The sequence below is a fragment of the Astatotilapia calliptera genome, chromosome 15 (assembly GCF_964374335.1).
Source record: "Astatotilapia calliptera chromosome 15, fAstCal68.1, whole genome shotgun sequence".
Taxonomy (NCBI): Eukaryota; Metazoa; Chordata; class Actinopteri; order Cichliformes; family Cichlidae; genus Astatotilapia; species Astatotilapia calliptera.
This window is the reverse complement of record NC_137436.1, coordinates 12,479,713-12,500,684: the sequence shown is the minus strand read 5'-3', so window position 1 is coordinate 12,500,684 and position 20,972 is coordinate 12,479,713. Positions and strand designations below refer to the sequence as shown.

At 40.2% G+C, this 20,972-nt stretch overlaps 1 protein-coding gene, 3 non-coding genes and 1 pseudogene across 4 annotated transcripts; 4 read left to right on the top strand and 1 right to left on the bottom strand.

Annotated features, from left to right (window-relative positions):
* Positions 1-396: 396 nt before the first annotated feature.
* LOC145420388 (serine/threonine-protein kinase pim-1-like) lies at positions 397-5,413 on the bottom strand. The gene is made up of 9 exons (XM_080289579.1): positions 3,995-5,413; positions 3,366-3,602; positions 3,115-3,240; positions 2,897-2,991; positions 2,711-2,758; positions 2,408-2,626; positions 2,138-2,318; positions 1,881-2,051; positions 397-1,791 (listed from the first exon to the last, which is right to left on the bottom strand). Exons 1-9 carry the CDS (start codon positions 4,053-4,055, stop codon positions 1,700-1,702), a joined length of 1,230 nt encoding a protein of 409 aa, XP_080145705.1. The 5' UTR covers positions 4,056-5,413; the 3' UTR covers positions 397-1,699.
* Positions 5,414-11,179: 5,766 nt separating this feature from the next.
* trnal-uaa (transfer RNA leucine (anticodon UAA)) lies at positions 11,180-11,269 on the top strand. Its single transcript has one exon. It is a non-coding gene; the product is annotated as a tRNA-Leu (tRNA).
* A 626-nt stretch (positions 11,270-11,895) lies between these two features.
* LOC113007179 (U2 spliceosomal RNA) lies at positions 11,896-12,086 on the top strand. The gene has a single exon (XR_003269869.2). It is a non-coding gene; the product is annotated as a U2 spliceosomal RNA (small nuclear RNA).
* An 847-nt stretch (positions 12,087-12,933) lies between these two features.
* On the top strand, positions 12,934-13,016 carry trnal-uaa (transfer RNA leucine (anticodon UAA)). The gene has a single exon. It is a non-coding gene; the product is annotated as a tRNA-Leu (tRNA).
* Positions 13,017-13,661: 645 nt separating this feature from the next.
* LOC145420795 (U2 spliceosomal RNA) lies at positions 13,662-13,762 on the top strand (annotated as a pseudogene).
* The last annotated feature ends 7,210 nt before the right edge of the window (positions 13,763-20,972 follow it).

The window sequence follows — 20,972 nt, the reverse complement described above, 5'->3', positions numbered from 1 at the left end:
TTTTTTCTTGGTGGGTTTTCTTTTGCAATCAAACGCAACATTATACAATTATATAGTATAGTAAGAAATATGCTTTAACTTAATTTAGTATTTGTTTTTTCATTTTTGTTTTTATTGTTTCCCCTTCAGTTTTGTGCTCATAACATGTTCTAATCTGACATATTATGCAGTAAATTATTTTTGCAATAACTTAACAGGCCATTGTGGGAGCCAACATTCATTTATCAAAGACATATTTGTATATTCTGTGGGCTGCTTTATGGTTGTGTCATTTAGAAACATAAGCCACAACAGACTTCCACTGGAGAGTACTTAAAAATGTATTTTTATGTAAAGATATTTTAATAACTACTATATTAAGGGAGAACCTATTGTTACATGGATTAATTGTACAAACTGTAATAAGTTTAAGCGTGCAACTTTTTATTCATTTTTAACTGTATTAATGTTTTTATGTTAATACAGCCGCCTCATATCTGTTTCCTCAGTGTTTTTTAAACCATGTACTCCATCTATGAGTAAGAACATGAATAAATTCCTTTCCAAATTTGTAGTTCTTTTTTCCAACACACAGATGCAGGTATTCTTTTGCACCAAGGCGTTAAAGAAATGCTAAGAAAAAATGAAAATACTACGTTGCAACCTGTGTGTGTGTGTGTTTATATATCTGTATCTATAGATATATATGTGTATTCGTACCCTTTTTTCATCATCTAGTTTCCTGTGCCAGATCTTCTACTGATCCACTGAGGCAGACATGTAAAAAACATGAACTAAAGCATATTTCTGTATATAAACAGGACTTTAAATCTTTATCAACAGCTACTTTAGAGGAAATTCTTCAATAAACTGCAACCAAAGGCTCAACTCAGAGGACAAAACCCAACCTGTTATAAATAGTGTGACACCAAACTTTCTCTTGTGTAAAGTTACAAATAGGAGTAATTATCCACAGAAGCTTTTATACATAATGAAGTTATAATTCGTCCTGTAGAAATTGTACATTTAAGCTATATAGTTCCCTCTGTGATAACTCTGCTATGAATGCCTCTTATTAACTTTTATGCTTTTACAACCCACTATGAGCAAACACTCAGCAACAGTGGGAAGGAAAAACTCCCTTCTTGAAGGAAAAAACCTCTGGTAGAACCTGGAAATCTGTCTAAACTAGTTGGGGGTTAGAGCAACAGATGCAAGTCTTCAGATCATTTGCAGTGTGACTGTCTTTGTGCACACTTTAACCTGATTCAGTTTTCTTATTTGTCAAAATGCACCATGGGTAAAAAAAACAAAACAAAACAAAATAGTAATGAAGGAGAATCCTCAGCAAAGATGAATTAAACAAGTTTTATTTTGATCCAATTTTACTTTAAGTAAAACACATCTTTATTTGATGACTTTAATGTCATCAAATAAAGACAGTTTTGATGGAGCTCCTGACCCAGCCCAAGCTCTCTATGAAGACGAGGAAAAACTCCCCAGGGGGCCAGATCGATGGGAAGAAACCTCGGGAAAGCCCATTCAAAGAGAGATCCCCTTTCCTGGGATGGCTGGGGGGGTTACAGGAAGTCCGAAAAAGCTAATTTTTTTTTTTTTTTTTTTTAAGATTGACCCATTCCTGTCCAACAGAAAAAAGAAAGGAGGTTACCACAATGTATCACACTTATATGATAAGGTGTGAATTGTGTGTTTGTGTGTGCTATCTTAGCCAGGGGTGAAGCTGGAGCTCCTCCAGTGTTGGGCGCTTCTCCGGGGCTATAGTTAAACATGCCTCCAAGAAATTCTGGCATTCTTGAAAGAAAGAAAAGATCAAAAAGATGAAGATGATAGTTCTAGTGATCCAAGACATCAGTGAATCTGGAAGTGTGAAGTTTTCTTACCTGTGGACAGACGCTTTTTGATGCTCAGTTTCTTTGCGAGGAACCTCTCGGTACTAAAGTGCCGTGCATGAAGCGCTTCATACAACACCACTCCCATTTGCCACACCGTGGTGGGTCCACACCTGTAGCAGCTCCTCCTGTACCACTCGGGAGGGGTGTGAAGAGGAGTGCCTAACAAACAGACACAATTACAATTTCTTCTAAAACAAAAGACACAAATTGCTACATCTGTGAAAAGCAGGAGCAGAATATGTTACCATAGAAGACGCGATACAGAGATCGCTGTTTAACAAAGCAGCTCAGTCCAAAGTCAATGATGCGAACTCGAGGCACATCGGAGCCGGTCTCAATCAGAATGTTTTCTCCCTTGATGTCCCGATGAAAGATGTGTTTATCCTCAAGTTCCTTTACAGCATCAACTAGTTGCTTCAGAATGACCTGGAAAAGATGAAAAACACAATAATGAGTTAATGCTTTTCTGCCTTGATTGAATGCTGTACAGTCTAAGGCTCTCCCAGTCAACCTACCTTGGCCTTGTCCTCTGGTAAGGTTCTTCCATATTCTGCTTTGTATTTTTGCAGGTCCACAGCGGGGACAGGTCTCTCCAGCACCAGGATCAGCTCTTTGCCAAGGTCGAACCACTCCAGCAAGGACACAGGTGCTGATATTCCCACTGACCCTTCTGCTTCACCTGCAAGTTTAACCATAATGGCCACTTCCACCGAGAGCATCTTCCCGCTTTCATCCTGAAATATTACAACAAAGTGGATGATGAGGAACGCCGCATTCAATCCAGTAATGTAAAACTAATTCAAGTGTTGGACGCTTACCGCCACTTTGCAGTAGACTTTATTTTTGGGAATGTGTTTGATGGCAACCTAGAAGACACAGAGCATTGGTGAGCATTTCCTCAGTATGACATAATGAAAGGTGGAAACACAGCAGACGTCTCAGTTTACGATATTATCCATTATCTGCGTTACTGCCTGTCTTACTACCATCATCTGAACACTTACTGGAAAACGATCTTCTATCCGGTAGCCAGAAAACACTGCTCCGCAGCCTCCTTCTCCGAGCTGGTGCTCCTCCACATATCTGGCTTGGAATTCACCTGAACAGACAAAACAGCAAATCTTGTTTTATTACAGCTGTGACACAAATTACTCTCCTCTGTAGCCTAAATGTTCCTTTTGCCCTTCCCCTGAATATAAAACCCAAGCTGCTTGCTACTTACGTTTTTGGTCTGCCACTGATTTTTTGTCCTGGTCCACATTCCTTTTTTTTTTCTTGGGTGACTCTCTGTCGTCTCCCGTGGCCTTTCTTTTGCCATTTTTTGCGCACACCTGTTTGTTGTTCAAGTCTGGAGATGTGGAAAACACCAAAAGCATATCAGCTCACTGGATGATAGACACAAACACTAAACACCAGTATCTTAAACCTAGCAACCACACTTAATCTACCCCCTTATTCAACTAATTAGCCTACCTTTACCAGAGTCCAACGAGGAGGATGCTTGCTCCTTGTCACCGCTCATATGGTCAAGAAGTTTAGCCCTCTTTGCTCTCTTTGTTGTGTCCTCTTCATCTTGCACAACCTTGCGCTTCACTCCTTTGACCACATCTGAGCTGGTGGAAGGACCAGCCTGCTCAGCGACCCTCCTCCTTTTCATTGGGGTCTTCTTTTCAGGACTGGCCTTTCTTTTAGCAGTCCTGCTCTTACAATCTATAAACGACAACAACACAGTGGTGAAAAAGAGTCCCCGACATCAAGACTGGAAGCAGTTTGATGGCAAAGAATTTGAAATTGCTTTTGCTTAAATGATCACAAGTTTAATCTTGGGATGAAAAAAATAACTGATCAGTGCGAGTTGATACTAGGTTTACTAAGTCTTAGATCTTGATGGCACTTGTTGGTCTGTTTTTACTGTTGAGTCCAAGAATAAACTTATTACATTATTTTACCAAAAGACCGGTAACCTTTCTTTGATTAGACATCTTGTATTAAAGCTATTTTCAATTAAACATATGATTCAATTGCTCCAAAAATGATTCACACAGTGTCAACATTTCTAGGATTTGGATTTTACCAGGATTTGATTTTATTATTTTACTTACCTTGATCTCCCGAATCTTTCTTATCGGCTGGAGTGGCAATTTTTCTTGTTTCCTTTTTCATTGTAATTTCGGAGACCCTTTAAAATCGAAAATGTAAACCGTAATGAGCTAAGATTGAGTTAATATTCCTTCAAATGTGCACCCTTCAAATGCTTGACTTTTCTAACTGAATTCTGTAAGTGAGCTTTATAAGTAAACTCTGGAAACTACGGCAACACAACATAGAATCTTGCCTTTCAGTGACTTCACTGACTGCCAGTAGTTCAAAGTAGTTTACAGAAAAACACTGGCAGACAAAGCCATAATATTTCTTATAATTCAATCATTTCATATCAATTAAACAGTTTCTTTCATTATCTTTCATCATTTGTATAAAGACCTCATCTATGGATGACAGTATGAAGATTTGTGGTTGACCACACACATTATAATAAACACAGTGTCAGCTACATTGTCATCTGATTTAAAGTATTTATTATGTACATTTAACTGTCATGGTAGTGAGTCTGTGACCCAGTGTTTTGTGTTTGTTCATTTATATTCATTGATTATTCTTATGTATGTTTTTGGTTCTCTTTATTGTTTTCTTCTTGTGTTATATTCTTAGGCTTTAGGTTTCTGTTACTTTGCCTTGCCCCTGTGTCCCACGTGTCATGTCTAGTCACTCTTGTTTCCATGTTCCCCAATTTCTCCCCAGTCAGTCATGTCTCTGTGTCAACTCTGTGTCTTTGTAAAAGTCTCTTGTTTGCTGTTTTACTTTGATAGTCATGTGTGCTGTGTTAGTGTTTTCATGTCTGTGAAGGTTCTCAGTCATCTAGGTCATCGTAGTCTAAGGAGTTTGGAAAGAAAGCGTCTGGACTTGAAGTTGCTTGAAGATGTTTCACCTTCTCGGATGAAAAGAACTTAAACTTTGCTTGAACATCTTCAAGCAACTTAAAGAAGTCCAGACGTTTTCTTTCTAAGCTCCTTAGACTATGTTAGTGTTTTCAGTTTTCCTTCCCCATGGTCTTGTTGTTTGTGATTTCTCGCAGCTGTGCTCTCATCCTGTGTCTTATTCCCTCATTTATCCCTCTGTGTATTTAAGCCCATTGTTTTCCTCTGTTTGCTGTTGGGTTATCTGTGTATCATCCATGACAATTAAATGAAATAGCAAATGCAACTACAATTTCAATGAGATTCATTCCTGGCATTCTACTGCGGTGGCTGAAAGTAGACACCAAGCATTATCACTGTAACTGATGTAAATATTGGACTTGGAGGGGATTCGTCTGATAGACTGATGCAAACATTACTGTGAGGAAATTTTTGAATCTCCCAATTTTCTTTCTTTCTGAAAGAAAGAAAGTTGGTTACTGTATCACATTTGTATGGCAAGATGTGAATTCAGTATGCGTGTGTGTTTGTGTCAGAGAGGAGTTTATCTGAGCCAGGGGTAAAGCAGGAGGTCCTCCAGCATTGGGCACTTCTCCAGGACTTTGTTAAAACTTGTTTTCAAGACGTCTGAAATGAAAGAAGGACAAGAGATATCGAGATGATAATTCCAGTGATTCAAGCGATCACATTGATTTTCTGCAAAATTTTCGTTTTGAGAGTCATTCGGCTGGGCAGGGGGTATAACACATCTGCAATGCAGCAACATCTGCTCTCTGGGCCTGTGTGAGAGTGTTATCTCAATGGCGGGAATGAGGATGTTGGAATTTGGCATCTCAGGCACCAACTCATCTCTTTCCTTAACCGGGCTCACCAGAGATTGGTTTCAGCCTCTCTCCATGCTTTAAGGAGGTTGAGTTGATAAATCTGACTGGCCCCTCCCCTGTCTGACCCTATCTCTTCATAGTCAACACCAATGTTCTCACCGTGTGACCATGAACGGTCCTTACCACTTGGCAAGTAATTTCGAGCTAGAAGAAGGGAGTAAGACAAGCACTTTATGTCCCTGTGAAAATACAACTACATTTTATCAAATATCACTAAGCAGTCCTTACCTTTAAATACAGCCTGGTTTCTTTCTCTTTCTTTCTATATCTCTGAGTGAAGTTAGCTCTCATTCTTTCTCTTCCTGTGAAATACAGCAAGTAGAGCTTTAGATAGCAACACACTGTAACACAGTTAGTGTTTGTTGAGGTGATAGAAATGCTGCATTTGAAATTACCTGACACAACATTTTACTCCCTTTTATGTTCACTCCTTTTTTTCTGAAGTACCGCAAATTATGGGCACGTGGGGTTGTTCTGGTGTTGTGCTAAAAATAAATAAATCAACACTACAGTACATGGTTTGTTCTTTCATCTCTTTTTATGTGACATCCTCTACTGATTAAAACGCGACTGCCTTTCACTGTTTAGGCTCAAATCTCATTGTTTGAAGGCCTGCAGTGACGTAAAATATTAACTTCCCCCAAATGCGTTAAACCCAAAGTAACGAGTTTGTTTTGAAAATATACGGAGTGGAAACTACAGATATTTGTAGTTTTGCACGTCTTTCTTCCTCCACCAGAGGCCATAGGCGCTGTCGATCTTGTATGTCCTCCTGCAGCAACATCTCTGCGAAGCTGATGCCTTCTTGCTTGCAGGTTGAAGAATCTTTGGTGCGCCTCCACAATTCTTCTTTAATTCGCCTCTGTGTGAATAGAATAATGATGTTTCTGTTTCTGCCATCAACTTGTTTCCCTAAGCGGTGGACAATATCAACAGCCTCTTCTAAGTTCAAGTCAGGGGCAATCTTCTGAAGCGTTTGCAAAACCTTCACTCTAATGTTTTCGTCTTTGTCTTCCTTCACCCCTTTCAGTTTTAGGCACCACCTCATTCGGTAGCGCTCTTGTTCTCTCACTCTTCTTTTCAAGTCTTCGTTTTCTTTAAGCAGCAGTTCATTTGCCAGTTTAACAACTTTCAGTTTGCAATCAGCTATCTCTGCAGCGTTAAACTCTACAGCCTTAGCCAAGCTGGCAACCATAGCTGCACTTTGTCTGTTTTGTTCCTTGATATCCTCCAGTTGTGCTTCAAATTTTTTGTCAAGTCCCATAATGGCTTCAAAAATAGTTTTATTGGAGATATCATCTTCCTTCGCTGAAGATTTTGTTCTTTTCTTTCCTCTGGCGGTTGTTTTCGTCTCCCTGTGAGGTGTCATGCCGAGCAGATGTCAGAATTGAGTTCAAGCAAAGTTGACTCTTTTGGTGATTACAGTTTGTCCGGGCGGGCTGTGCGTCTTATTTCATCTGCAGACACGTCGTTGGATGAGGAACAGCTCATGTTGGCATCAGTGGCAGTCAGGATGGCGGCATCTTCCAGAGGGAAGGTCAGGTCGCTGGTCTCTCTGAGCAGGACGCTGTCCACCAACAAGCCCGGTTCCACGGCTGGAGATTACCCTCCTCCGGCTGAAGCCCCCGCTTTTCCCCCGAACAGCGAGCCAGCCGCGGCGCCTCACCCAAAAGCAGCGGCTGCTCCGTGCTCCTCTTCCCCAGTCAGGGCAGCCAGTTTGTGGGCATGGGCAGAGGACTTTTGAAATACCCCAACATTAAAGAAATGTTCACCATAGCCCAGAAGATCCTGGGTTACGACCTGCTGTCTCTGTGTCTGGAGGGCCCCGAGGACGAGCTGCAGAAAACCCCAAAGTAAGTGCCAGATAAATGTCTGGAAAAGGACAATAACTGCAGGTCCTGCCTTCTTAAATGTGGCCATTTTATCTTTTTAAAAAAATAAAAATACTGCTACAGTAATATTAATTTATATTTAAAATGTGCGCACATTATGTATGAAGGTGTGGATGAATGATGCTTGTTGTAAGAAAGCATTTTGAGTGCCCAGTAGAAGAGCATCTTTCAAATGCAAAGTTTCTCATTTCAACTTTAATTACTGCACATGATTAAGGCGATAAGAGTAAATAAGGCTTCCAACAGTGGTTATTTCTTATTATCATATCTTATTTTTATTGGTTTTATCAGTAGATTGTTGTTTCACTCCCACCAAAAACATCACCGTAAATAATCTTCTGATTCTGAATGACCATTTAAAAAAATAAACAAATTGTTCTGAGTTAATTTCAGTTACGGATGTATCAGTGACGTAAATGATATATTGGTCATAATCGGGAGGCTGTTACATTTTTATTTTTTTTTTACTTGTTTTGACTTGTCTTTCTGGGGCGATGAACTTTGCAGAAGGTAGAAAGATTTCTTTTTGGGGTTTTTTTGTGCATTTGTTAGCAAGAAGAGGCAGTCGCTTATTAAGCTTAACGCAGGAATGCTTTACAAACATTCAGAGATGGACTTACACACTTGCTTTACTTCTCTCGGGGATAACTTTGTCGGAGATGAAATGCCAGGTTGCTAGCGAAGCTCCAAATGCTATCCAGACCACCGACAGGTCCCGCATGCCACAGCCGCTCTATCACGTGATGCATACTGCTCCGACGTGCTAACGTTCTGAGGTGAGTTACGGCATGTTGCAAGTTTTGCGAGGTGATTTCGTGATATTTAATGGATCGGATTACATTTTTTATTTTTCTCCGATATCCGATCCAGTAATTTAGGTCAGTATCGGACCGATACCGATACGTAATATCGGATCGGTCCATCTCTAATTTATATAATGTCAATACTATCAAATTTATTCTGATTTATGTTTATTTATGTTCTTAGGGCTGCGCTCTTCTGGACAGAGATCTCTGATGTTGTTCCTGGGATCTGCTGGAGCCGCTCACCTAGCTTGGGAGTCACCAAACCGAGTGTTCCAATTACCACTGGGACCACTGTTACCTTAACCCTCCACATCTTCTCGAGCTCTTCTCTGAGCCTTTGGTATTTCTCAAGCTTCTCGTGCTCCTTTTTCCTGATGCTGTGCAGGGTGTACCCTGCCTCTCGCCCTATGACAGCTGGGATAGGCTCCAGCGCCCCCCGCGACCCTGAAAAGGATAAGCGGAAGCAAATGGATGGATGGATGGATGAATTTCAAATAAGCTCAATGTTTGTTTATTGTGCTTTAGTTATTTGTTGGCATTAGTTTATTTGTAAAATGATCCCATGCAATACAATTCTACTGTACTGCATTCTTTTTTGTTATTTTTATTCATCAGTCATCAACAACAAAGTTTGTTTTGTTTGTTTGGGGAATGTATTTTTTCGATCTGTTAGTTTTTGCAAATAAAAAAACTTTTAGTTTTTGTATTTCTATTTCGGATAACAGAGAAGCATATTTTTAACATAACTGCTGTGTACTGTAAACAATCGCTTTCAAGCACATTCCCAGATCATTACGTTGTGGTTTATGAGCACTAGTGCTAATCATTTAAACAAGTAAATGGCCTGCATTTGTATAGCGCTTTTCTAGTCCCTAAGGACCCCAAAGCGCTTCACACTACATTCAGTCATTCACACACTGGCGATAGCAAGCTACATTGTAGCCACAGCTGCCCTGGGACGCACTGACAGAGGCGGACACTGGCGCCACCGGGCCCTCTGACCACCACCAGTAGGCAAACATGGGGTTAGTATCTTGCCCAAGGATATTTGGCATGCAGCCAGGAGGCAGCCTGGGATCAAACCACCAACCATCTGATTAGTGGCTGACCTGCTCTGCCACCTGAGCTACAGCCACCCAATAGTAAAATACTTAAAACACATTCAAGTATTCTTGACAGAATTGCAGTGTGCAGAAAAGACACTGAGTAAATACTGTATATTTCCTTCCCATGAGTATTATGTCAGTCAGTTTGATCGTCATCATTTTTACAAATGATAGAAAAATATATACCATAATAATACAATAGCTACAATAAATCACACCGTGTTCTTAAAAATGGTTGTAAAAGAATCAAACATTTATCACTAGTGTCCTTATCCTCACACTTCTATATTTTCCTTCTGCCTTAAAAATATGTTTCTGAATAATCAAAACTAAATGTAAATGAAGATGGTGTAGAAGCTCTAAACTAGCTTCAGTATAGCTTTATATATATTTTTTAAACTGCATGTTAACTACACTTTTTTTTAAATGATAAGTTAAACTGCTGTTGGACAGTTAGACCTGTGAGTAGTATCTATAAAATTTCTGTTATTAAGAATAGCTTGCAGCAACATATAATACTATATGTTGGATAGTTTGGTTTATGTGATCTGTTCGGGCTGATGTGAGTAAATGAGATGTACATATTTCAGTGCTTTCCTCTTTATGCCTTTAATAATGAAGATTAAAAAGGATTTAAAAATGGAGGATTTAGTGTTTAATAGCACATTACAGGGTTTCTTTTATGGGTCTTTTTTTTTTTGCATGTGAAAGTTTCTAAAAAAGCAGAAGTACTAATGAGGAGGTTTTTGTCACTGTCTAAATCACTGTGGTACAGCTGCACTGGCAGAGTCATCCCATGTCTGACAGTAATACACTGCAGAGTCTCCTGTCTCTGCTCGCTTGATAATGAACTGGTAATCAATGTTTGATGAGGACTTAGAGTTGAATCTGTCTGAGGAGAATCCTGTTCCAAAGCTGGGTGAGCTGCTAGAATGATAAAATCTTAGAACATACTGAGGAACCGTTCCAGGAACTTGTTTATACCATCTAACAGAATTCCCATCATCTCTCTCTATGTTACAGTTGAGAACAACTTCTTGACCTGGAGAAACTGTGTGGACAGCAGGTGTTTGGGTCAACACAATCACTGCATCAACATCTGCCAGGAAACACAGAAAAAATAGAAGTTTAAAGTTTAGCTCTAAATATGGACTAAAAAATGGAATAAGAAGATCTTACATGTTAGAGCAGTGATGAGAGTGCAGAAGGTCCACAGCATGTTGTCAGTGTGAGGTGTAAATGATCTTTACTGTTTAGAGATGTGAGTAGGAGAAGAGAGCTGGAGCTTATAAAGAGGAGAGGCAAACTAAAGGAGGAGGAGATTAAAGAAAACTACTTTCACTCATAGATTAAATGATTCATGAGCAGTTTCACATTGTTGTTCATTGTTGTTTCCGATTCATATTCATCATTCATGCTCAAGTCTGTCATAAAATAATATTCTTGAAAAAGTTGTTGTAGCTGTTAGTGTGGCTCTCATTTTGGCCTTCTGTTGCTGTAGCCCATCTGCTTCAAAGTCAGATGTACGGTGCTCCCAAACATGCTCTTCTGCATAGCTTGTTTTGAAACATTGCACCAAAAACTGCTGCTCGCTGGATATTTTCTCATTTGAGTCCTCCATCCCTGTAAACCCTATGGCCGAGTGGTTAAGGCGTTGGACTTAAACTCCAATGAGCGCATGCTCTCGTGGGTTCAAACCCCACTCCTGGTATAATTTGGAGCCTCATGACTGGTAAACTGAAATGTATCTATGGGAGCAACAATGATCAATAGGAGTTTTTAGGAATTTGCTGTGAGCAATATCCCCCCACCCAGTCACCCCCAAAAAAGCTGGGATGAAAGACAAATGAGAGGTCTGTGCCAAGGTCGCCCCCTCTCAGTCTTACTGTACATGTTATATGTAGAACCGTTGGCTTGTGCAATTAGGGAAAGCCCAGACATAACAGGAATACAGTTACCGGGAGGAGAAAATTTTAACAGTATGTAATTATCATATTATGAAAACAATTATAACGCCAAGAAAGTTATAAAAATGAATTGAAGACGCTCCGTCTCAACGACCGCTGATTGGACTGCAGGCGACCACGTGATTTTGAATCTCATTAACCGGCATGCGCTGACCGGCGTTTCAGAAACTAAAGTGTCGTCATATATGTGGCGCCGTTTAAAAACTGAAACATGCCGACCATAGTTATATTGTGATGTTTCGGAGGTAAAACGTCAGTAAAACATCGACCTGTCCTCTACCATTTGTTAGAAGGCGACTGTGTTCTTCATTGTAACCATGAGTTAGAGTTGCAGTAAGCAGAATGAGTCGTTTCTGTCGTGCGATATGTGGGTATCGCTTCTCGGCCTTTTGGCTAAGATCAAGTGTAGTATCTGTTCTTATCAGTTTAATATCTGATACGTCCCCTACCCGGGGACCATATATTAAATTGATTTTTGGAGCAGGGAGATGGAATAGGGGCTTGCTCCGTCCACTCCACGCATCGACCTGGTATTGCAGTATTTCTAGGAACGGTGCACCCCCTGAAGCTGTGAAAAACAAATGGCATTTGACTCAACAGTTTGTGCAAAGAAATTTCTTATACGCTAGATATATGCGTGCGTCTGCATATCTGGACATTGTCTTCGTGTAATCTTCCAAGGTTAGTCAGACTGAAATCTTGCGACTTAATATTTGTGAATGACTTACATTTAACTATTACCAGAATTACTAAATCCTGCCACTTGGACTGACACGTGGCTGGACACACACTTTCTATGGGAAATCAAAAAAATATGTCGTTTTCAACTGCAGTTACACTATTCTGGCTCCAATCCTGCAGTTACCTCTGTTGTCCACTAGAGACCAATAGAAGTCTTTAAAAACCGGAGGCTGCCATCTACAAGGACTCATGTTGATTATAGGTTTAACTCTTCTCTTTCTCTACATACTGCAGCTTTCTGTCCTCTGTGGCTGTAAATTACATCGTTTGAAAAAAAATAAACCACACAATTTTTTCTTGGCTTTTTAGCTAAAATCACCTGTATTGTCTGTTGTTTCCATTTGTGGATGGTTAATAGTGCAGAAGATTGTTTTTCTGTTTTCAGGATTACATGAAAACATTTGGGAACAGATCATTTTTGTATATAATAAATCTTAGGATAGTATTGGTTTTGATGATTTATAAAACAGCTGTGTGCCGTAGCCCTGGTAGTGTGGATCCTTAGTGTGTAAAGAGTAGATACCTCATGTAATATGTGTGAATGAAAATCCATGGACTTTATAAGAGTCCTCCATTTATGGCTATGATCCTAACAAACAAGATTAATCCGTTTCTTTCTCCTAGCAATCTTCCTGTTTCCTAAAGGAACACGCATGCACAATATATATGCATCAGGATGGCCGAGTGGTTAAGTCGTTGGACTTAAGCTCCAATGAGCGCATGCTCTCGTGGGTTCAAACCCCACTCCTGGTATAATTTGGAGCCTCATGACTGGTAAACTGAAATGTATCTATGGGAGCAACAATGATCAATAGGAGTTTTTAGGAATTTACTGTGAGCAATATCCCCCCACCCAGTCACCCCCAAAAAAGCTGGGATGTAAGACAAGAAAGACAAAACAGAGGTCTGTGCCAAGGTCGCCCCCTCTCAGTCTTACTGTACATGTTATATGTAGAACCGTTGGCTTGTGCAATTAGGGAAAGCCCAGACATAACAGGAATACAGTTACCGGGAGGAGAAACATTAAAAATTTAACAGTATGTAATTATCATATTATGAAAACAATTATAACGCCAAGAAAGTTATAAAAATGAATTGAAGACGCTCCGTCTCAACGACCGCTGATTGGACTGCAGGCGACCACGTGATTTTGAATCTCATTAACCGGCATGCGCTGACCGGCGTTTCAGAAACTAAAGTGTCGTCATATATGTGGCGCCGTTTAAAAACTGAAACATGCCGACCATAGTTATATTGTGATGTTTCGGAGGTAAAACGTCAGTAAAACATCGACCTGTCCTCTACCATTTGTTAGAAGGCGACTGTGTTCTTCATTGTAACCATGAGTTAGAGTTGCAGTAAGCAGAATGAGTCGTTTCTGTCGTGCGATATGTGGGTATCGCTTCTCGGCCTTTTGGCTAAGATCAAGTGTAGTATCTGTTCTTATCAGTTACAAAGCGAGAAGCAATGCAGGATGGCGGCGGCGTCGGCCAATTTTCATGAGAGAAATACATGGATGCAAGGTACAAGAAATACTTTGAGATTCGAGTTGATGGAGAAAGAGGACGAGATTCATGACAGAATTAACTTCGGACGAAGGATCCTTTACGAGGCTTTAAAGATAAAGCCTGAGGAAATCTACTGCCTCCAGCAGAGTACGGCAAGTAAACATTATGATGTAACCCTTTGCACGGGAGAATGTGCGGAGGAGGTGAGAAGGAGATTTCACGGAGAAGAAAACGAAGAACTAAAGAAATATACGGTAACTCCTTTGTACAGAAATGATTATAGGATTTTAACGATCCATATGTATAACCCTTGGGTTTCGGAAGAGACAATTAAGTACTTCTTAGGAAGGTACGTCACAGTACTACCAGGAGTGCGCAAAATAAAGGATGGCTTAGGACTATGGACCGGAAAAAGACAATTCCGAGTCAAATTAAATGTGGATACGTCTACCGAGGACGGATATTGCCATCCACCCGCGGTATTCTCCATAGGAGCAGATAGGGGTTTCCTAGTGTATGCTGGGCAGCCCCAAGCGTGCAGAAAATGTGGCAGTACCGGACATAATGCGGACAGGTGTGAACAAATGAGGTGCAGGAGTTGCGGGAAGATAGGCCACATAACTAAAGACTGTAAGGAACCTAGAAAATGTCATTTGTGCGATTCAGAGACCCATATGGCAAGAGATTGTACTAGGCCAAGGTCATATTCTGAAGCGGCAGGAAATGAACATTACAGAAAATCGGATGCAGAAGCTGATATCGGAAAAAGAACACAGGAGGCGTCAACGGCTGCCGAAGATCACCTTAACGAGGAGAGAGCTGGGAGCAAGGAAGGCGGAGTAGAGCAGAGGAAAAAGGAGGAAGGAACATTACGTGAATCGGACGCCGAGAGAGAGAAACAAGCAGAGGACGGACAGGTGTGGGCAGTAGTAGCGAAGCCGCGGAGAAAATCAGCAAAGAGGCGGAGAAAGGTGAGCTCAGGTGCTTCTTCAGAAGAGACAAAAACGAAAAATAAAGAGGATAGGGAGGAACGGATCGAGCAGGTGGAAAATACGGAGGGACATGTTTTGAGGGGTACACAGACTGAATGCATGCATACCCCCTTAAGTGACTTCACTAGTGATGGGGATACGGGGGAAGAGGCTGAAAGCGAAGAAAAATCGGAAGATTCCTTTATTAAGAACTTATTGGCGCAGGTTAATATGAAGAGTTAAAAATGGGGATACTGAAATAAAACTCCTATGGTTTTGATTTGTTTTGGTTTTGTTTTTGAGACCCTTTTTTTTTTGTTTGATTTATGTTTTAAGACATGGGAAACTTTCGAATAATAACATTAAATGTAAGGGGACTTAGGAATGCTCGGAAAAGAAAAATGGTTTATGAATTTTTGTTGTATTATAATTTTGATGTCTGCTTGTTGCAGGAAGTACATTTAAAAGATGAGGGGGATGTTGACCTCTTTACGAAGGAATGGAGAGGAGGTGAATCGGTCTGGAGTATAGGGGGAGTACATGGGACTGGGGTAGGAGTGTTATGTGGGAATAAAAGTATACGAATAAAGGACAGTTATACTTTAATACAGGGAAGGGTTATGGTTGTAGATGTGGAAAAAAGTGGGACACAAAACCGTATAATAAATGTGTATGCATATGTGGATCCCAAATTAAGAAGAGAACTTCTTTCAAAAATGGACACTTGTTTTATGACAAGGAAAAATATTTTTGTGGGAGGGGATTTCAACTGTTCACTGGAGAAAATAAAAACTTCGCTCCCTTTTAAGACCTTTATAAAAAAATACGGTTTAATAGATGTAATGGCCACACTACAAGGGAAAAGAGTGGGGTACACATGGAAGAACACAAGAGGGATGGAAAGTAGATTAGATTACATCTTGATAGAGAAAAAGTGTAAAATAAAACAAGGGAAAATAATACCGGCTTTGTTCACAGATCATCAAATGATAGTGGTGGATTTGGAGATAGAAGGAATAGATTATGGAAAAGGATACTGGAAACTGAATAACGAAGTACTTATGGAAAAAGAATATAAGGAAAGGTTTGCAGAGCTCTTCCCTTTATGGGAGGAGATGGAAAGCTTATATATAAATAAACTGGATTGGTGGGAGGATGTAAAAAACAAAATAAAAAAGTTCACGGTGGATTATTGTACGGAAAGGTCCAGCGTAAGGAAAGAGGAATTTCGTATATTGCAAAAAGAAATAGAATATACTTATACACTACAAAATGAAAAAGGAAACAACAAAAACATGGACGAGAAAATGGAAAGTTTAAGATTGAAGCAGGAAGAACTACTTGAAAGGAAGGCAAGGGCTGAAACATATAAGATAAAGCAGGAGGAGTATGAGGAGAACGAGAAATGTTCGGCCTTTTTCTTTAAAAAGATGAAAAGTAAGGAAAAAAAGGGAGTTATAATAAAATTAGAGAAGGATGGGAAAATGATAGAAGGGAAGGAAAATATGCTTAAAACGGCGAAGGAGTATTATGAGGTCTTGTTTAGAAAAGAAAAATTAGAGGGAGAAAAAGGGGATTTTTTCTTAAAGAAAATAAAAAAGAGATTAACGGGAGAAGAAAGCGACAGTTTAGAAGGGGAAGTTACAATAGGGGAGGCATATAAAGTATTAAAAGGAATGAAGGCAAACAAAGTGCCAGGGATAGATGGATTAACAAAGGAATTTTACGAAACTTTTTGGGGAATGGTGGGGATACATTTGTTGGGAGTTTTTAAGGAAATCATGGAGGGAAAGGAGATGACAGAGAGTATGAAGACGGGTGTGGTTTCTATTCTATTCAAGAAAGGTAACCCACAACAACTTGATAATTATAGACCGTTAACTATGCTATGTGTGGATTATAAGATCCTGAGTAGGATATTGGCAAATAGACTCGCGGGAGTAATGATGCAAATAGTGGAGAAGGATCAGACGTGTGGGGTCAGGGGGAGGCAAATGTCTTGGAACGTGCAACTACACAGAGACATACTCACATACGTTAGAGATAGAAATTTGCCAGCACTATGTGTGAGCCTAGATCAACAAAAGGCCTTTGATAGGGTAGATTATGATTTTTTGTGGAGGGTAATGCAGTATATGGGCTTGGGAGAGAAATTTAAAAAATGGGTAAAAAATTTATACAACGGCATAAGTCTGAAAATAAAAGTAAATGGATTCCTTACAGAAAAAGTGTATCAAACAAAGGGTTTGAGGCAAGGATGTCCATTATCTGTTGTTCTTTATGTACTGTATGTTGAACCTTTGGCTTGCGCAATAAGGGAAAGCCAGAGAGTAAAAGGGATTCCGATGCCGCGGGGGGAAGTTTTAAAGATATCGCAGTATGCGGACGATACAGTATTATATCTGGCAGATGATGATAGTTTAAAGGGTGCGATAGAAATTTTAGATATTTATGAAAAAGCGACTGGATCAAAGATAAATAAAGAGAAGTCGATGTATAAATATTTGGGGACATGGGAGGGTAGAAGAGATAATATCTGTGATTTTACTTTGTGCCAAGGCCCAATGAATATTTTAGGAATCACCTTTGGAAATAAGGAAGGAGATGAGCTTAGCAATTGGAAAAAAAGGTTAAGTGCGGTAGAAAAGAAGCTGGGCCTTTGGAAAGCAAGGAAATTAACAATTACGGGGAAGGTTCTGATTATAAAGAGTGAGGTGGTGCCGAAGTTATTACATCTGGCCTATGTGTTTCCGATGCCTCAGATCTACAGAGCGCAAATAACCAGAGCGATATTTAAATTTATTTGGGGGGGTTATGAGTATGTCAAAAGAACGCAAATGTATCAAGAAATTGAAGATGGTGGGAAAGGGGTACCAAATGTCCCTTTGAAGTTAGATACAATGTTTTATGCAAATGTATGCAAGCTATTGAAACAGAACTATGTCCATAAATGTCAAATATTGTTATGGTTTTGGTTAGCGATTCCATACCGTTTTTTGATAGGGTGGGAAAATAAGGGACCAAAGGCGGAAACTAGACCAAAATATTTTCAGAGGATGCTGGGATGGGGAAAGAAACATGCTGAATGTAAAGAGGTGGATACCGTACTAAACCATAAACTTTTATATAAGAAAATGGTATGGAAAGCTAATTATAACCAGGTACCGGTGAGTCCAGAAGTGTGGAAATGTGCACAGGATAAGACCTTTAAAAATGTTTTGAAGGATTTTAATTGGATGCATTTACACAAAAGGTTACCCGTGAGGATCATCATGTATGCACATAACTTGGGAAAACAGAAAAAGTGTCCGAGGGACAACTGCGTAGAAGAGGAAACAATAGAACACGTACTTTGGGGATGCGAATACGCAAAAAAGGTATGGGAAAGGGTAAAGGGGAAGTATAAAGGTTTGGGCACGGTGACTTATGAAGAGATTACCCTTTTCAGGGCTAACAGCATAGAAAAAGAGAGATATAAAATACGATGTATGTTGTTAACAATTGTAAAAATGAAATTGTGGAAGGCAAGACAGAGTTGTATAATGGGAGGATATAAAGAGGGGGAAATAGGTACGACTAAAGCTGTAGAGAGGGAATTTGAAAAGACATACTGGCATGAACTACAAAAATGGGGAATAGACACGATCAAGGATAGATGGAAAGATTTCCCTTCTTTCTTTACTGCGAAGGCACCTAAAAAGTGGTGGTAGGTAGAGAGTAAGGAAGGGAGAAAGGGAAAAGGAGCAATGAAAAGCAATAAGTTATATGAATATGTTACATGAAAATGATTGGTTTGCGATGAATGAATGTGGGAAAGAAATGAAATGTAAATATGTCTTTGTAATGGAAATGGAAAAAGTTTTTTTTGAATTGTTGTGGAAAGAAAATAAAAGAAGTAAAAAAAAAAAAAAAATCTGTTCTTATCATTTCGCACTTGATTCTTGGTTTTAGGCTAGGACTGCGATCCTCTCCTTTGGGTGTCTGGGCGGTGAAACCTTGGTTATTTATTGCAGCGCAAAGGTACGTGGTTTTTTATAGAAATTATTTGTTTGTATTGAAAACGTTTCCTTTTTAATCTTCTGTTGTGTGTTTGTAGCAGGTGTTTTTTTTTCTAAACCTTTGGTGCCTCCGCAATGGCTGGGTATGCCAGTATGCGGAGGCACCACTGTGTGCGCTTCAGTTTAATTGAGAATGTTGGAGAAGTGCCAAAGATGTCCAGGCTGGATTTCTCCAGGAAATTGATTCAACAGGTGTTGGGATTTTCACCAAATGACTTGAATTGCATTTTGACCCTCCCTTTTAACAGGGGTTTTGATGTAAGTTTCAGCTCAAGCGAATTGTTGGAAGAGTTTTGGAGAAGATTCGAAAATTTGAGACCACAATTTGAAATTTTCAATGTGGAGAAACTGACAGACAATACTATGAAAACAGTAATAGTTAAAATGTTTAATGAAACGGTGAATGCCCAAGACATTTGTGTGTGGTTGGGGAGATATTGTACGGTGAAGGGTCAGCCGAGGAAGGTGAGAGATGTGGATGGAATATGGAATTGTGTATGGAAAGTACCAATACAGCAATGGGAAGATCCCCAAGGGTTCCGGGGTTTAAAACATCTCCCGTCCATGATAGTTTTGGGAGATAATAGAGGCTATATCCATTACCAGGGCCAACCAAAGCTCTGCCGGAGGTGTGGGGAGCATGGGCATTTGATAGAGGCATGCGAGGAAATCATCTGTGGGAAATGTAAAGAGAAAGGGCATACGTATGCTGATTGTAAAAATGACCGTAAGTGTAACTTGTGTGGAGGGGAAGGTCACCTCTTTAGGGACTGTCCGCGGTCCTTTGCAAATAAACTTAAAAAAGGAAACCAGATTAATGAGGGAAACCTGATTGCAATGGTAAACGAGGATGTCTTGATTGATGCAGCTGGGACAGATATTTTAAATCAGTTCCCAGCACCTGAAGACGGAGGGGAGGAACAGGAGGAGGAGGGAAAAGGGGAGGAGCATGGAAGACCTGCCCAACCAGAACCCTCAGAGGAGGGGGAGAGAGGGCAGGAGGAGAGTGGAGTTCAGAAAGGAGTAAGTGGTGAAAGTGAAAATGCTCAAGGGCAGCCCCCCCCTGCCCCCCCTGTCCCCCCTGGCCTTCCTGATTCACAGGTGGCAAAGAGGACTGCAGCAGAACTGTCTTCTGGGACAATTGTTTCAGGAAAGAGAGGGAGGCATGAAACACCTTCAGGGAGTTCCTCAGGGGAGGACTCCAGGGTCTTCCCCTCTGACTCACCAAATGAGGTTTCCTTCCTTAACATAGTTCTGCAGTCAACGCCAAAGGAGCGGATGGTAAATGCAGCTCTGCGACAAAGGCCGTCACCTAGAGTACGAAAAGGGAATAGAGTGGCGGTCCCCCCTTCGGAACCCGGAGAGGTGAAGGAAGAGTTACACTCACAAGAAATAAATTGATGGTATGCCCCCCCAAAGTTTGGCTTGAGCCTTTGAAGAGAACAATCTTTCCTTAGTTTCATAATGACTAGCTTGTGTTCTGTATTAATCTTCATGGCTCTGACCTTCTCATCCATAAATGTCAGGAGTGTTAGGTCTAAAGTAAGAGCCCAAAGTGTTCTATCCTTCTTGAATAGTGTAACATCAGATGTTATTTTAATACAGGAATGTGCTATACCTTTCCTAAAAGCATATGGTCAGTGGCAGGATATGTGGCCACAAATGTCCATCTGGAGTGGATCAAATGAAAATAAAAATGATGGAGTAGCCATATTGGTGAAAAACCCTCTGGTGTCGGTGAAGGGAAGTACTGTAGTAAGTGATGGAAGAGCACTTGTTGTTAACCTTATTTATATGGAAAAGGAATTTAAGCTCTTGAACATTTATGGCCCAAATGACAAACACGAAAGATATGATCTTTTAGAGGCTTTGCAACCCCACTTGTTGGGAAAAGCGCCTTTAGTGTTTGGAGGGGATTTTAACTGTATTTTAAACAGGAAAGATAGAAAAAGAGCCACACAAGATGTGAAGATTGATAAGACGTCACTTTTACTACAAGGTTTAGTCAGAGACTTTAAATTGATAGATTGTTTTCCAACGGTTCATCCAATGGAGGAGGGTTTTACTTGGTATAGTGGAAACGGTGACAGGGCCTCTAGAATTGATTATATCTTTGTTAGAGACTTTTCACCAGTAGAGGCCACTTTGATGCCAGTCTTTTTTTCTGACCAT

What these genes read in the sequence shown, in the direction of transcription:
- LOC145420388 (XM_080289579.1), bottom strand. Translation starts at nt 4,055, where the DNA reads ATGAAAAAGGAAACAAGAAAAATTGCCACTCCAGCCGATAAGAAAGAT. An exon ending in TACCAGAGGACAAGGCCAAG is followed by an intron (nt 2,319 to 2,407) that starts GTAGGTTGACTG and finishes CATCTTTTCCAG; the next exon opens with GTCATTCTGAAGCAACTAGT. An exon ending in CAAAAAGCGTCTGTCCACAG is followed by an intron (nt 1,792 to 1,880) that starts GTAAGAAAACTT and finishes CTTTCTTTCAAG; the next exon opens with AATGCCAGAATTTCTTGGAG.